This window comes from Halichoeres trimaculatus, unplaced genomic scaffold (assembly GCF_033239565.1).
Source record: "Halichoeres trimaculatus isolate MK-OKI-2021-1 unplaced genomic scaffold, fHalTri1.1 fHalTri1_scaffold_5, whole genome shotgun sequence".
In the NCBI taxonomy this organism is placed as follows: domain Eukaryota; kingdom Metazoa; phylum Chordata; class Actinopteri; order Labriformes; family Labridae; genus Halichoeres; species Halichoeres trimaculatus.
Genome location: NW_027437183.1, coordinates 34,790,998 through 34,805,158, shown reverse-complemented (window position 1 = coordinate 34,805,158; position 14,161 = coordinate 34,790,998). Strand labels below are relative to the sequence as shown.

The window sequence follows — 14,161 nt, the reverse complement described above, 5'->3', positions numbered from 1 at the left end:
ATAACAGTAACACACTCACACACACACACACACACACACACACACACACACTCACACACACACACACACACACACACACACACACACACACACACACACACACACACACACACACACACACACACACACACGCACACACACACACAAACTCCGCCTCCTCGTCCAGGTCGGGTCATTCACACCTGAGCGTGCTCCGTGTCAGCAGCTGAGACATGACGCAGTGTGAGGCACGCGGCAGTCAGAGGATATTTGAACCTGTGTTTAATCTCAGACTTTCAAAAAAGGAATATTTTACAATCCTTCTAACAGTGACTCTTGTACAACAACATAAATACTGTGCTGGAAAAAACAAATTTCCAAAAATTAAGCAGTTTTTTTTTCTTTTTTTCCCTCTGCAGTCTCTTCCTGTAAACATTGAAAAATGCAAATCAAGTCTCCTCAGTTCTCGACAAGACAACAACATCAAAATAACAACAACTGTTCCTTCTGTAAGGCTGGGCCGCCTCACTATGCAAATAGTCTCTAACGGGCTCAGAGATTTTTTTTTTTTAATTCCATTTAATGTTCGGAGGAGTCAGCAGTGCTCAGTTTAAGTTCCAGGGAGGAGGAGGAGGAGGAGGAGGAGTCCATCAGAAGAGGCTGGTCAGCGTGGTCTGTGAGGGGCTCCGGCACTCGTGGACGTCTAAGCCGCCCGGCACTGAGGTGAGCACGGAGGTGACGGTGGGCATGGTGGGGTTGGTCAAGTCCGTCAGGGTGGTGGGGGTGCTGGAGGGGCTCATGGAGGCGTTGGAGATCTCTGACGCCGGGCCCGACGGCGTCCCGCCCTGCAGTGTGGAGCCGTCGGACGCCTTGTCCACCCCCGTGCTCTCCTGCCGTAGAAGGTTCCTCCTGAATTTAGCCCGAGCGTTCTGGAACCAGACCTGGGGAGACCAAACAAATCCAGTCAGTACAGGACACAGCGTCTTCTTCTTCTGTGGTCATTTTCAGGTTTTGGTCGAGGTGGAGATGTTTCAGTCTCCACAATTTATGAAGCTACAGCGATAAAAAATGAAAGTGAGCTCTGCAGCAGCGTCTCCTTCCAGAAACAGATTCGGGTTTCTGCAGAGAGGAAGGTCCTAGAGTAACCATGACACATAACTAAAAAGATACTTTTTCACTTTGTTAATAGCAAAGTTTCAACAGAACTCAGTTACTTCAGGTAATTTTGCGGGAGGAGATGTGAGCTTAGAGTAGTGTTGTTAAACCAAAGGGTTAAACTTGCTCATACACTCCTGTTTTGTAAATCAGTGTTCCTTCATAAGAATTCACCTCTGATAGTGTATTTACAAAGTAGTGTAACAAAGTAACAGAGGAACATCACATCTGCTTGTATCCCCTCAGTATTTGCAGCATGCTTTTATTTTTTGTGATCAAATGTTTTATTTATTATCAGAGTGAGGTTTAGATTACATATCAACACAAGCTAACAGACACGTTTCCTTACTTCACCCACGTCCTGACACGTTTTACACTTTAACACAGATATACACAAAACTAACTAAACTAAAAAAAAAAAAACAACAACAATTAGTGCTTGCAGATATTGTTTCAAAATGTGAAGACCTTTAGTGTTTTCCAGAGCCTGGGTGTGGGTATCTATTACGTCGTCCCTAGCAATGTTAATTCGAGCACTTGAAAGTTTTAAAGAAAAACCTAAAAGAACTAGTCTTCCCTCGGGTTTGTTAAAACTCAACTCTGAATCAATGTTCAGAAACAAGTTGGTTAAAAAAAGATACATTAGTTTGTCTAATTTTGGACACAAGTCCCCCATAACATGTGCATTGACTCCCACATTCCTACAGTGACACAGATCACAGAAAGGTGTGGGGCTAAGTTGAAAAAGAAAGTGTTTTCTGAGTGTTAAATAAAATCTGTGTATGCACTTGAAATGAATCATTTGATGTTTGTAATTTTAAGATGAGAGAGTTACACTTTTCCAGACTCTTTCACAGTTTTTAAGTCAGAATTCCAGTCCTCTGTCACGCCCATATATGGACGTGTAACTTCCTGAAGTTGCCTATATACATATTCGACACAAAACCAAGGCCTTTAATTTTGGTCGACGTAAAGTTAATGAGAGAGCTCAGCTTTTCATGGGACCTCCGCTAGTTGGAAACACTGATCTCAGCTGAAAATAAAAAAAATATAAGGCTGATGGAGAAATTATGTTCTCTCCTGAGGTCTCCGTTTATTACATGTGACAGAAAACTGATGATGGGTCTTTGCATTGTTCTCATACGTAGTTTAAGCCGGAGCAAAACACTACTAAATGTTGCATTTCTGTTTGCATGGTTTTAGAAAAAGTAGTCCTTATTATTATTTATTCATTTACAATGATGTTGAAATATTCTTTCATAGGTCCTCCTTGAAATTGGAAACTCATCTGTAATCTTAGCCATATTTCATACCAGCAGAAATGTACTGGGAAGGGTTTTTACAGTATGTTACTGTTAACAGCAAAGGATTATGGGAAAAAAAAACATTTATGATACTGATATCATATTTAATAACGCTGTTGCAGAAACTTATAGCGACCCTTTTTACACTGATACAACACACCCTGATCACTTTAACCACTGAGAAGATATCACATTAAAACAAAAACATCAGGTTTGTTTGTTTTTGTTTGAGTGTTCAGAAAAACTACAGCACTGCAAAGCTTTATGGGTAATTAAATCAGACACACATTCTCATTCCTACAGTAAGTTTCGTCACATTGAGTGTGTAAAGTGGGTCAAACTGTGCAGCTCGGAGTATTTAGAGGCTGCAAAGGGGGAAAACAGACGTGATGGAGCTGGGACACAAGGGTTCAGAGTGTGGCTCTGTGATTGTGCTGTAGGTGGAGTCACCTGAGAGCCTCCTCCTCCTCCTCCTCCTCTTCCTCTGATTAAGAGGAAGAATTAGATGTGTTACATGAGCAAACAGAAACTGTTTCTACAGGCAACACTGTGACGATGTGTGTCTCCCTGACCCTACAGCTGAGCTCATGGGTATGACATGAGCAGCTTTCTGAAGCCTATGTGTCACCTTAAAGGGTTAATCAGTGAAATTAATCCATATATTTCTCCAATCTCAGCAACGTCCACAAAGAACAAACTCTAACCGAGCATTTAGCCGCAGACAGACACAAGAAAACAAAGGGAATTCAGGTTATCTGGACGTTAGTGAGAAGAATCTGAAGAGCAGCACTCACAGCACAAACCAGTCAATGTGAGAAATGACACTATTGTTACTTCTTATCAGTATCTGACTCATTTTGTAACAGCTGCTGTGCTGTGATCCCCACACACAAACACACATGACAAGACAGAAAGCATCAGCTGCACCTGCTAATCACACCTGAGTGTATCTTACACTGCAAAAACCTGAACTCTACGAAAGCGTTCTCATCTTTTTTCTAGTAAGAATTGTCTCAGTAGACGCAATGTGAGCCACATTCACCAGAAAAGGCCAGAAAATTTCTCATATCAAGATATTCAACGACAACAATGACACCTGAACTGCCTCTGAAGAGTAAAAAAACTTTCAATGGGTGAAGAAAAAAATCACTGTAATAAAACTAATGTTTACTACCCCCATTCACTGATTTTTGTTTTGTTTTGTTTTTGTCTTAAACATCTTGTAATGAGACATTGTCCAGGACTTCTCAGATGTTTTTGTCTTATATTAAGTCTAATGATGTGTTTTAACTAGAACTCAAATATGACAGTTTTTTTTTTATTATTATTTTTGTAAAAAAAACTCTTATAATACTTAATATGAGCCAAAATTACCAGGAAGTCCAGAAAAAAAAGTCTTATTCAAAGGCATTAAGATATTTACAACAAAATGAGATCTGAATTACTTGTGACACGTAAAAAAAAATCTGCCAATGTGGTAAGAAAAATGTAATCGTCAGTTTTCTTGAAACTAGAATAATTTCTTACAGAAAACCTTTTCTTACCCCTCTGGCAGATTTTTTGTTTTACTTTTTAGAAGCGATTCAGACCTCACTTGTGTCTTTGAATAACTTGAAATAGGACACTCTTCTGGACTGGTCAGGTGAATCTGGCTCATATTAGGTCTAAAAAAACTTTTTTTAATGACAATAAGACAAAAACTCTTGATTAAATTTCAGACTTTTTGCAGTGTATGTAAATATAGATTAAAATGAGACTTATGTCTCACATTTTCCTTGTGTGGACCATGACACCCTGCCCCTAACCAGCTGCTGGTTAGAGACACACAGCACTTTCCCTTCGTGACGGTTTAAGCTGTGTTTGCACACACTCAGATTGGTATTAAAAAAAAAAAAAAGGAGCTGCACTGTAAAGAAAATGAAATCCAATAAAGTGTTTTTGTCTTATTTTCTGTAGAAAGTGTCTTTTGAGACTTAATATGAGCCACACTCACTTGACCAGTAAAGAAAAACATCTCATTTCTTTTTATTTAAAGACAAACATGAGGTCTGAATTGCTTGTGAAAAAAAAATGCCAGTGAGGTAAGAACATTTTTCTTGCATTAAAAAAAATATTTTTTTCTTACTCCATTAAAAATAAATATTTTTCACTTGATACGAGCAAATCAGAGCTAATTTTTTTCTTCGGAATAATTTGAAACAAGACATGTTTCTGAACTTGTCAGTTGAATGTGGCTTATATCAAGTATGAAAGACATTTTTTTACTAAAAATAAGATGAAGACACTTGATTAGATTTTTGTAGTGTGAAAACACAAAGCCTCAGTGCTCCTCCACAGTCAAAGGCAGGATCTCATTTTCTTTCTGTTTGCAGGAAAACAGAGAGACTCCTGTTGTTGGAATGATTGTGCTGGAGCTGAGGATACATGAGGAGAGATGAGGTTGACGAGCGAGCTGAGATGCTCAGTCTTCAGTCTCATATCTCAATAAGAGGTTTCTTGGTCATTTTGCTGCTAAGAACCTTAAAGCAGGTTTAGTGAGGCCCTGCCCTCCCACCCTGGAGCCCTCCTCGCTGTCCCTGATGCTCACCCACTCCCAACACTTGAATTAGAATTTCTCAAACTTGATCTCTGCTCTTCTTCGTCTCACTAATAAAGAGCAGGATGTGAGACGTGTGGAGCGAGGCGGCGGTCTGTGCCGAGTGAGCCGAGTGTTGGAGCGTGTTAGCGATGGAATCATGACGGAGCCATGGGAAACAGGCGCTTCAGCTGGAATAACAGGCATGAAGACTCCAGCGCATCAAAGCAAAACGACTGCTTTGTTTTCTGCGAGCGTTAATTAAAGCAGCGGGATGATTTCTCTCTTTCTGTTTTTTTTTTCCCCTCCTCAGAAAAATTTTGATTCACAACCTTTTTGTCTCACTTTACTTCTCCTCAGTCCCCCAGATAATTTGCTGTCGTCTTTGTGGAAATCAAACGATCCGCTGTGCTTTCTCTTCCTCGGCGTGTAGCTACAGAGTTTTGTGTTTCTCATCCTTCAGACTTTAACTGAAGCGCGTTACGTTCAGCTGTTTGTGGCTTCTTCTTAACTTACACAAACATGAGTGGTGATTTTTCTGATTGTTTTTCCTGAAGAGGAACTAAAAATAACACATTTCTAAAAAGAAAATGAAGCTTCAAATCAGTTTCTCACATTTTAATTAGAGATAGGGGCTGATACCGATACTAAATATTAGTAGGCAGGGAGGCCTACAACCCATATTTGAAGCCGATATTCATTTGCAGTCAAAGTGAAAACATTGGCGTAAAAAAACCTAACTTCATTTGATGTCTTCAAGCATATGTTTTTTTTAAACAGCTCCCAGGCTCAGCAGCAAGTTTTATCAAGTTAAATGAAAACTTAAAAAATAAATACTTAAAAAAATGTCTATGAAACTGTAATAAAACTGGACAGAATGAGTTTGTGCTGCTTTTTACAGTCATGTAATGCAGTTGAATTAATTTTTTGGTTGGTTTTACATTACTGGTTTTAAATGACCATCTAGGGCTTCCATACTACAGGGAGAAATTCTGTGCAGAGAAGCATCAGAGCCAAAACAACACAATGAATGGGTTTCATATCGGATGTCGAAATAAAAAAAAAAAGGGACAATACCGATATGCCCCAAAATGCCACAAATTGGCCCCGATAATCGGCTCAGCGGATAATTGGTCTATCCCTACACTGCAAAAACTGAAATCTTGTCAAGTGTTTTTGTCTTTTTTTCAGTAGAAAATTTCTTTTTTAGACTCAATATGAGCCAAATTCATGACCAATCTAGAAAAATGTCTTGTTTAAAGTTATTTAAGGACAAAAATGAGGTCTGAATTGTTCGTAACCGGTAAAAAAAATCTGCCAATGGAACAAGAGAAAAGTTACTTGTATTAAGACATTGTTTTAGTCTCAAGGAAATTTTCAAGCAATTTTTTCTTGTTCCATTGGCAGATTTTTTTTACTGCAAGCGATTCAGACCTCATTTTTGTACTCTGATAACTTGAAACAAGACATTTTTATGGATTGATAAGTTGAACGTGGCTCATATTGAGTACAATAAGACAATTTTTACTTTAAAAAAGACAAAAACACTTGATAAGATTTCAGTTTTTTGCAGTGTAATTTGAATTGTGTTTTTGTTCAATACGACAGAAAATAAAAAGTTTAAATCTTTTCTGCTTTAGCTCTGATTGTTTCCTGAAAACCCTCCAAGAATCTCCCTCTTTGGAAAAACTGCTTCACGTCAGACCCAAACAGCAGATTTGGCGTCTTTCAGGAAAACCTCACTTCATATATCGATACTTGGACTCTGTCTGGTTTGTACTGGAAACCAGTGACATTCTTTCACCCCATTTCTCAGCATGTCATCTGGAGCTAAAAGGCCGCTGTGGTTACCTGTAGGACCCGCTTGGTGAGGCCCGTCTTCTGGGCGAGCTGCTTGAGGTCCTTGGCGTCTGGGTTGTGGTTGATGGCGAAGTAAGACTTCATGGTCCTGAGCTGGTGGTGCTTGAAGGACGTCCGCATGCGCTTGGTCTTCTGACTGGAGCTGTACTGGGAGTCCCGGTCCATGGACTCGCCGTCGTTCTCGTTGCAGCTCAGAGCTGCTGGCCGACCGGGAGGAGGAGAGAAGACAGGGTTAGACTCTGACCCTCACACCCAACAAAGATGAAGCAGTGTTTTCAGCTTTTACTGAACTCTTTTCCTCTTTCTGAGTCTCCATGATCGCAGAGCATTCAAGGAGAAAGACACAGCTTAAGATAGAGAGGAGTAAACACAAACATCACCCACACAATCAGAAAGAATGAATAAAAGAAGGAAAAATGAAAGTGAAAAGGTGACTCTGAGGCCTGACAGCTGTTTCTTCCAGATGCTGATCCTCCTCCTCCCCTCTGCACCTCCTCTACCTGCCTCTGTCCCCTCTCTGTCTACATGTCTCTCTGTCCTGGGGAGGAGGTGCTAGCCTGGCTTCAGCAAAAACACACACACTCAAAAACACACCAACACACACACAAAACACATGTATTTATCTCAGCCTGCAAATTTCTTGGCAACATCCAAAGTGTTGCTGCATGCATAACAGTTCGTGTTCAATATCTGAACGCTGCAAATGATGAATATGAAGTGAGTGAAAAGCACCAGAATAACACTTCACTTAATTAGCCGCTACACACCAGGCAGAACAAATGCTGCTTTCTGTCCAGAGCATATGCTGCAGCGTTTTTACAGCGAGCAGCCTGTTTTCCTGCTCGTCTCCTCCTCAGCTGTCACACACACACAAACACAAACACTCACACACACAGTGTCTTATTCTCACATCTGAGGGCTGCAGGCTGCTCTGGGTCGCCACATGTTCTCATGTGACGTTCAGGTGAATCTCGTGTTGTTTCAGGCTGGGAACAGAAGAGGGCGCACTGCCTCTTCACTCTGTCACTGACTCTGAGCTGCCCTTTCTTCACCCACAATGCACACTTTCACATTCACTTACTGCACTCTGGTTCTAAAATCAAACTTATCTCCCTTTGCTGATGGTGTTTTTTAATCCTGCAGTGTGAGTTTATGTTTCTTAAAGAAGAGAAAAATCACTGGATCATGAATAAACTCTAAACATCTCAAAAATAAAAAGTGATGCATCCTCTGAGAGAAGAGTCAGAGGAAAGGTTTGCCTGGGACAGTTTGCAGCTTTTTTCACTTGTTGCAGCTTCTCTGCCCCTGAACAGTGTTTCGACTTTAAAGAAATGAAAGTAAAAAGATTTAAAACCGTACTTTCTGTGACTGTTCTGTATTCTTACATCCCCCTTTTTGTAGCTTTTTATGACAACAATCAGACGCTTAATTAACTGAAGTCAGCGCGCTAAGAGAAGCAGAGTTGTTCTGTAAAGAGAGTTCTTGTATTCCCTGCTCCCTCTTCCAGTGAATAACTCATCAAATCACATTGATCTGTGGTACACACCCCGTTTGGCCCCGGTCCCAATGCAAAAAGTCTCCAGCAGAGTGTGTGTGTGTGTGTGTGTGTGTGTGTGTGTGTGTGTGTGTGTGTGTGTGTGTGTGTGTGTGTGTGTGTGTGTGTGTGTGTGTGTGTGTGTGGTTAGAGAAGGAGAAGGGAGGTGGGGTGGGGGTGTTAGGGTCTGTAGATGTCTATGGAGCCTGACAAGTGGAAAAGGGCGAAAGCAAAAGCCGGAACATCAAAAAAAAAAAAAAAAAGAACAGAAAGAAAAAAAACGTTTTTTTTTTTTTTTTTTATCCTCAGAGAGAACATGGAAGAAAAAAAATCTTTCCAGAAAAATCCAGCAAAAAAAAAAAAAAAAAAAAAAAAGTCATGATTGCACCTGGTTATTTATTAAAATATGAATTATTGAATCTACTTCGTTAATGAGGTTAAACTGCTGCAGCTTGTTGCTAAATCTGAACAACAAAAGTAACACTGCACAGAGTCACGTCTGAGGCCTGAGTCCAGGATGAACAAACATGCGTTAGAAAGTTATTTCACCACTTCTTCCATACGCACAGTATTTGTCCCAACATTATCATATTATTTGTATTTTTTCCTGTAAACTAGTCAGACCCCTGGAGGGTGTTAGGAAGAGAAAAAGCGCGCTAAATGCTCCAAAACTGACGCACAATAATCACAAATAACCTTAAATAAGTCGAGTGTCTCTGAGATATAAAATCACAGCGATGCTAAAAATGTCTGAGCTCCAAAACGAAACTTTTGGAATCGAGTGTGTGTTGGTGGCGGGTTTATAAGTCGGCTCTGTTGTTATTAAGAGTGATTTCAACCCCCTCAGGAAACTTCTTAAAGGAAAAGTTTAACGGCAGTGGGAAAGTTTTCTCCAAATGAAGTCTGTCGCTCTTAATCAGCTCGTATTCACTCTGTGGTTCGTCAAAACAACTCAGGAGCCAAAGTTTTTGCTCTCTTTAAAATCCCTGCGCGATGTGGATTTAATTCTAATATGTTTTAAAGTATTTTTAAGATGAATCTTAGAAACGTGCAGGGATATTATTGTTTTATTTTGTGTAAAGGCATCAACTTTTCCTACATTCTGCTCTCGCTGAGAACTTTTCATGCTCGGTTTGAGGTTTATAAGAAGTCCCTCTTACCCGCATTGTAAGCCGCCAGCTCGGCTCCCGGCCCCGGACTCTTCCTCTTCCTTGGCCGGCCTTTCTGCACCGTGCCCACGCCGTTGAAGTAGGATAGTCCGAGCGTGTTGGCCGGGCCCAGGCCTTTGTGCGGGACCACGTCCGCGTGGTTAAAGTGTGTCTGATATTCTCCCTGGATGAGAGTCTCAAAGTGCAGCCGACAGTACACCAGACTGTCCTTCATGCCGAAGTGGTCTCCGGTGGTCAGCATCTTGCTGCAGGTGGTGCAGGTGAAGCAGTTGAGGTGGTAGACCAGGTCCCGGGCCCGCATCACCATCTCCGAGGCTGAGATCCCCAGGTGGCACCGAGCGCATCTCTGCACCGAAAATCTTCTGCGGACAACACAGAAACGTCATCAGCGGCTGCACGCGGAGCCTGACAGGCCCGTGGGTCTGTGACAGCGCGAGCCAGGCTCGACCCGCGGGCTGCGCGGCGTTTTTACGCTAACATACAAACTTTTGCACAGAAAAACAAAAAACACAGTGCATGTTACTCTGACAATTTAAAGATCAGCTTCATCCAGACTCATACCTGATAAATTATGAATATTAGGTTTAAAGCTGGGGGGTTAAAACAAAACCGATATAAAGGGTTTTAATATTTTAAATTTCAAATTCAAGATAAACCATCCAGGAAATGTTTCCTGGAGCAGCTCCACTGTCAGGGATGGTGTGGGGGCGCTGGGGGGTCACGCTCCCCGAGAGAGCTGCTAGACCTTAAAGTAGGTCTGTCGTCATGAGGATTCAGAGAGAATTTTAACACCAGAGAAAAAAAAAAAATATCCTCCTGTTTTTACTTTTTATCTTTTTTTTAAACAGTTTATCTTATTTTTGTGTGTAAAATTTTCTGTGTGTTACGTTGTGTTTTTTAGAGAAACATGTAAAAATAACGGACGTGTTTGGCCTTAAAACTGTAAAAATATCGATAGCGGTTTCAAAATGTTGTCATCTGTGCAAAATGTCACATCTGTGATTTTAAAGATATTTTATCAGGGCAGCAGCTTTAACACCACAGTGTGTTAAAGGTTATTCTGCAGAATTTAAAAACTCCAAATGAAACAGTGTTACATGCTGTCTGATGCTATTTTTTAAAAAGAAAAATAGATGAAATAAAATCAATTTGATGCACATTTGTTGGTCCGTGATGATTTTTTTTTTTTTTTTTTTTTGTCAGAGAAATATTTTGAATGCAGTGGATTTAAACCGGACTGAGTGAGCCCGAGGCCCTGTGCGCCCTCCTACCTGTAGTAGTCCTCTTTGCAGTAGATGCTGCCGTCCTTGCTGAAGCAGGTGAGCTCAGACTCCAGGTTGAGTTTGCACTCGCAGCACTTGAGGCAGCGCATGTGCCACTGTTTGTCCACGGCCAGCAGGTAGTACCGGTCCGCGATCTTCCTCCCGCAGCCCGCGCACAGAGCCACGCGCTCGTTGGTCATACACGGCATGGACTGTGGGTCAAACACGGAGAGGACACGGAGTCAGGACGTGGCGTTACGAGGACAGGAATAAGAGCTGAGGGCTTCTCTTCAAACAAAGGGAGACGAATAATAACGATGAAAAAAAAACACAGAAGACTGAAAAATCCTGGAAAGCTACAGAGCGAGTCTGCGATCTGTTTCAGAATAATAAAACCAAATTCAGCCTCACACAGCGGGCTGTCATCTGTGAGAGTTTTATAGAAACATCATAAACATAATCTTCTATTTAACAGCACAGAAATGTCCCTGAGAATCGTGACTAAGCTGATAAAACACAAACACTGATTAAAAATCGATTCAGGACGAAAGAAAGGTGCAAAGTTTTTCACACACATGACCGAATAAAAACAAAAAACATATTACACCACTGTCTCTGCTGTCATAAGGATTATTTTATCAGATTAAGCTATTCTAAATCGAGGAGAAAAGGAACACAAAGAACGTAAATAACATTCTGAATATCATCTCATCTGCGCCATAATTAAAATAAATATAATACTGATTTAAAGAAGTGGTTTAGAGGCTTAAACACGTTGTGTGTTCATGTTTTCATCACTGTTTTCACGTCATTATGCTGCATATAAACATGTTATAGAGAAATACGTTCATCTGAAATGTTATTATAAATGTAGGTGTGTGAACCAGGCGTTAAATGTTATTTTGTAGGCCTTTAAACTGCTACGTGTGCACGTACGCATGCACGTATTATTTACACTGGATGTGGATGAAATTATCAGCTTATTCATAATTTATTTTTTTCCTCATTTCTTGTTTTTATTTCTAGAACTAGCCTCTTGGTGTGTATTGATCAATTCTTTTTTATTTTATTTCATTGTATTATTTGTAAAAGTCTGAAATAATGAGGAAAAAATACTGAACTGACTTTTTTATGAAAGAAAAAAAAAGGAATCAGATTTTATAGTTCCTGGTGCTTGTTATTAACCAGTGTAAACGTCTGTGTCATTTAATTCGTGCATCATTCAAATGCTCTGCTTTCTCTATAATTAGACGTGTGTTTGAGCTCCAGTAAAAACTAACATTTGAAAATGTGTGTGAGTAATTTTTGGATCAAACTAAGTCAGAGTGTTTTTCTTCAAGCTACTTTTTCCCAGCTCTGATTGGAGCTCAGATAAGTTTGAGGTGAGCACCGTCAGGGCCTGTTTGAGGAAGTTTAGCGGCCTTTAAACACAACACTCATGAGCTGCTACATTTGCTGGACAGTTTTCAGTCAGTGTGCCTTTGTGAGTGAAGGAGCTAAATCAAAGAGCTCGGAGGAGCTGTGAGAGTGCAGCCACTGTCACATGCTTCCAGGCTGCCATGCTGCCTGCGCTAACAAGCCGACAGGGCCGAGTGAGTCTCTCCTACCGTCTCTGATTCCCCCATATCGATGGCTGAGCTGATGGCTGCTGACTCGCTCTTTCCTCTCCGGTCCATTTCTTCCACCACACCGTGCACGTCGCCTCCAGGGAGGCCATGGAAGAGCATCGTCGCCGCAGAGGGGAGGATATTATAACTGTTCTCTTCGGATCTACAAGCCAAGATGTCCATCAGAGGCTGCGCAATGATGCCACTCAAAAATCTCGCTTTTTTTACGTTTTCCTTTCTTGCCGTGACAAGCGAGAAATCCAGATCAGGGAAGAAAAAATATGAGGGGAAAAATTGGACACGTGTTCTCCACACTACGTCTCATCTGCCAATGGAAACCGTCATCCGAATCTGTGCAGCTCTCATTATTAATAAGCTATGATTAATTCATAAAGATCTCGCTCCTCTTTTACTGAAAGCTATTTTCTCTCAGGTGTGATAATATTTCTCACTTATTATCAATTGATATTTCTATTTTTTCCTCTCCATGAAGGCTGAGCAAACATACCAACTATGGTAGCCCCGCTGCATGTGTAGCACCGATGCCTCCTCCTCGCCGAAAGTAATATTTCAGGGATTCGTCAGTCTGCGAGGCATTGGCTAAATTCTCCCTTTTCTCCTAGAACAATGAGTAACTCTGAAGAAGTGTCACAGTCAAAGCAGGACACCAGCCTTTCTCTGCATCACACAGGCGATAAGAAGCGAAACGACATGTCCAGTGTAGCTGACAGGGAGCCCGTGAGAGAGGCTTCCTCCCTCCTCCAGGTTCCTCGGTCCAAGTTGATGCTTACAGCAGCGGCTTTCTGCGGCTCAAGCTACTTTTTTCTCTTCGGATAAAAGTAGAAAAACGAAAAAGAAAAATACAAACAGCAGCCTTTTCTTCATAAAATCCTTGCGGCCGCCCGGTGAGGCACTTTTCCTTGACAGTAGTCTGTTTGGTTAATGTTTTGTCTTATGCCAGGAGGCTGCATGCATGTGCGTAACAGCAGAAGAGGAGGAGTTGGCTGTGCGTTGACTGATGATAGGCGAATGTTTGCTGGCCCTCCAAAACCGCCGTTCCTCCTTCTCAAGTCCCGGTTGGACTCTCCGCTCCTTATCAACGGGGCCCTGTTGCGTCACGACGCACCATTTATGTTCATTGGCTGTTCCGCCGTAACCGAACTGTTTGGCTACTTTTACCGACCGGTCTGAGAGAGAAGCAGCCCCCCTCTGCATCCGTTACGCACGGACCACCGGACACCGACCCCCGTTATCTGTGTGAGCGGAGCAGCAGTTTGGAATATTTGATGTAAAGGAAGAGGAGGGGAGAGTGTCAGCCTTCAGAGGTGTCTGCTTCTCTGTGCGCGCTGAACAGGTCTGCTGGGACCTTTACTCCAGTGACGCGCAGAGAGGGTTCCACACAGCAGTCGCGCACTGTTGCTGCTCACAGCCTCTCCTCTCCATGGCACCGAGAGGCTGTGCTCAGGACGAAAGTGCAAGAAATCTCCCAGAGCAGACAGAGGAGGAAAATCCAGACAGATTTTAATTTGCAGAAATCTATTTTACAGAAATCTTATTTCATTTTATTTATTTATTTATTTATTTATTTCTATTCTTTTAATTTGATATCATCACAGAAACATATTTTTAAAAAATCTAAAGCACAAAAAAATAAAAAATAAAAAAACAACTTCCCTGAAACCAAGTGCTGATCTTTAAAACAGTATTTATTAAACT

General features: G+C 41.4%; 1 protein-coding gene across 5 annotated transcripts; it reads right to left on the bottom strand.

Moving 5' to 3' along the window:
* Nucleotides 1–251: 251 nt before the first annotated feature.
* Nucleotides 252–13,579, bottom strand: lhx2b (LIM homeobox 2b). Of its 5 annotated transcripts, none has more exons than XM_074670279.1 (5): nt 12,954–13,579; nt 10,848–11,050; nt 9,568–9,938; nt 6,865–7,073; nt 252–920 (listed from the first exon to the last, which is right to left on the bottom strand). In XM_074670279.1, exons 2-5 carry the CDS (start codon nt 11,045–11,047, stop codon nt 630–632), a joined length of 1,071 nt encoding a protein of 356 aa, XP_074526380.1. In that variant the 5' UTR covers nt 11,048–11,050; nt 12,954–13,579; the 3' UTR covers nt 252–629. The 5 variants fall into 5 exon arrangements, with proteins under 5 accessions (XP_074526380.1, XP_074526378.1, XP_074526376.1 ...); XM_074670277.1 differs by having other exon boundaries at nt 253–920; nt 9,568–9,935; nt 12,446–13,579; XM_074670275.1 differs by having other exon boundaries at nt 253–920; nt 12,446–13,578.
* Nucleotides 13,580–14,161: the final 582 nt, after the last annotated feature.

Excerpts from the sequence above, each read along its gene's own strand:
- lhx2b (XM_074670275.1), bottom strand. The coding sequence starts at position 12,628 with ATGGACATCTTGGCTTGTAGATCCGAAGAGAACAGTTATAATATCCTC. Across the intron at positions 11,051-12,445 it reads ATATGGGGGAATCAGAGACG|TCCATGCCGTGTATGACCAA; the intron begins GTAGGAGAGACT and ends TTTGACCCACAG. Across the intron at positions 921-6,864 it reads TCACCAAGCGGGTCCTACAG|GTCTGGTTCCAGAACGCTCG; the intron begins GTAACCACAGCG and ends TGGTCTCCCCAG.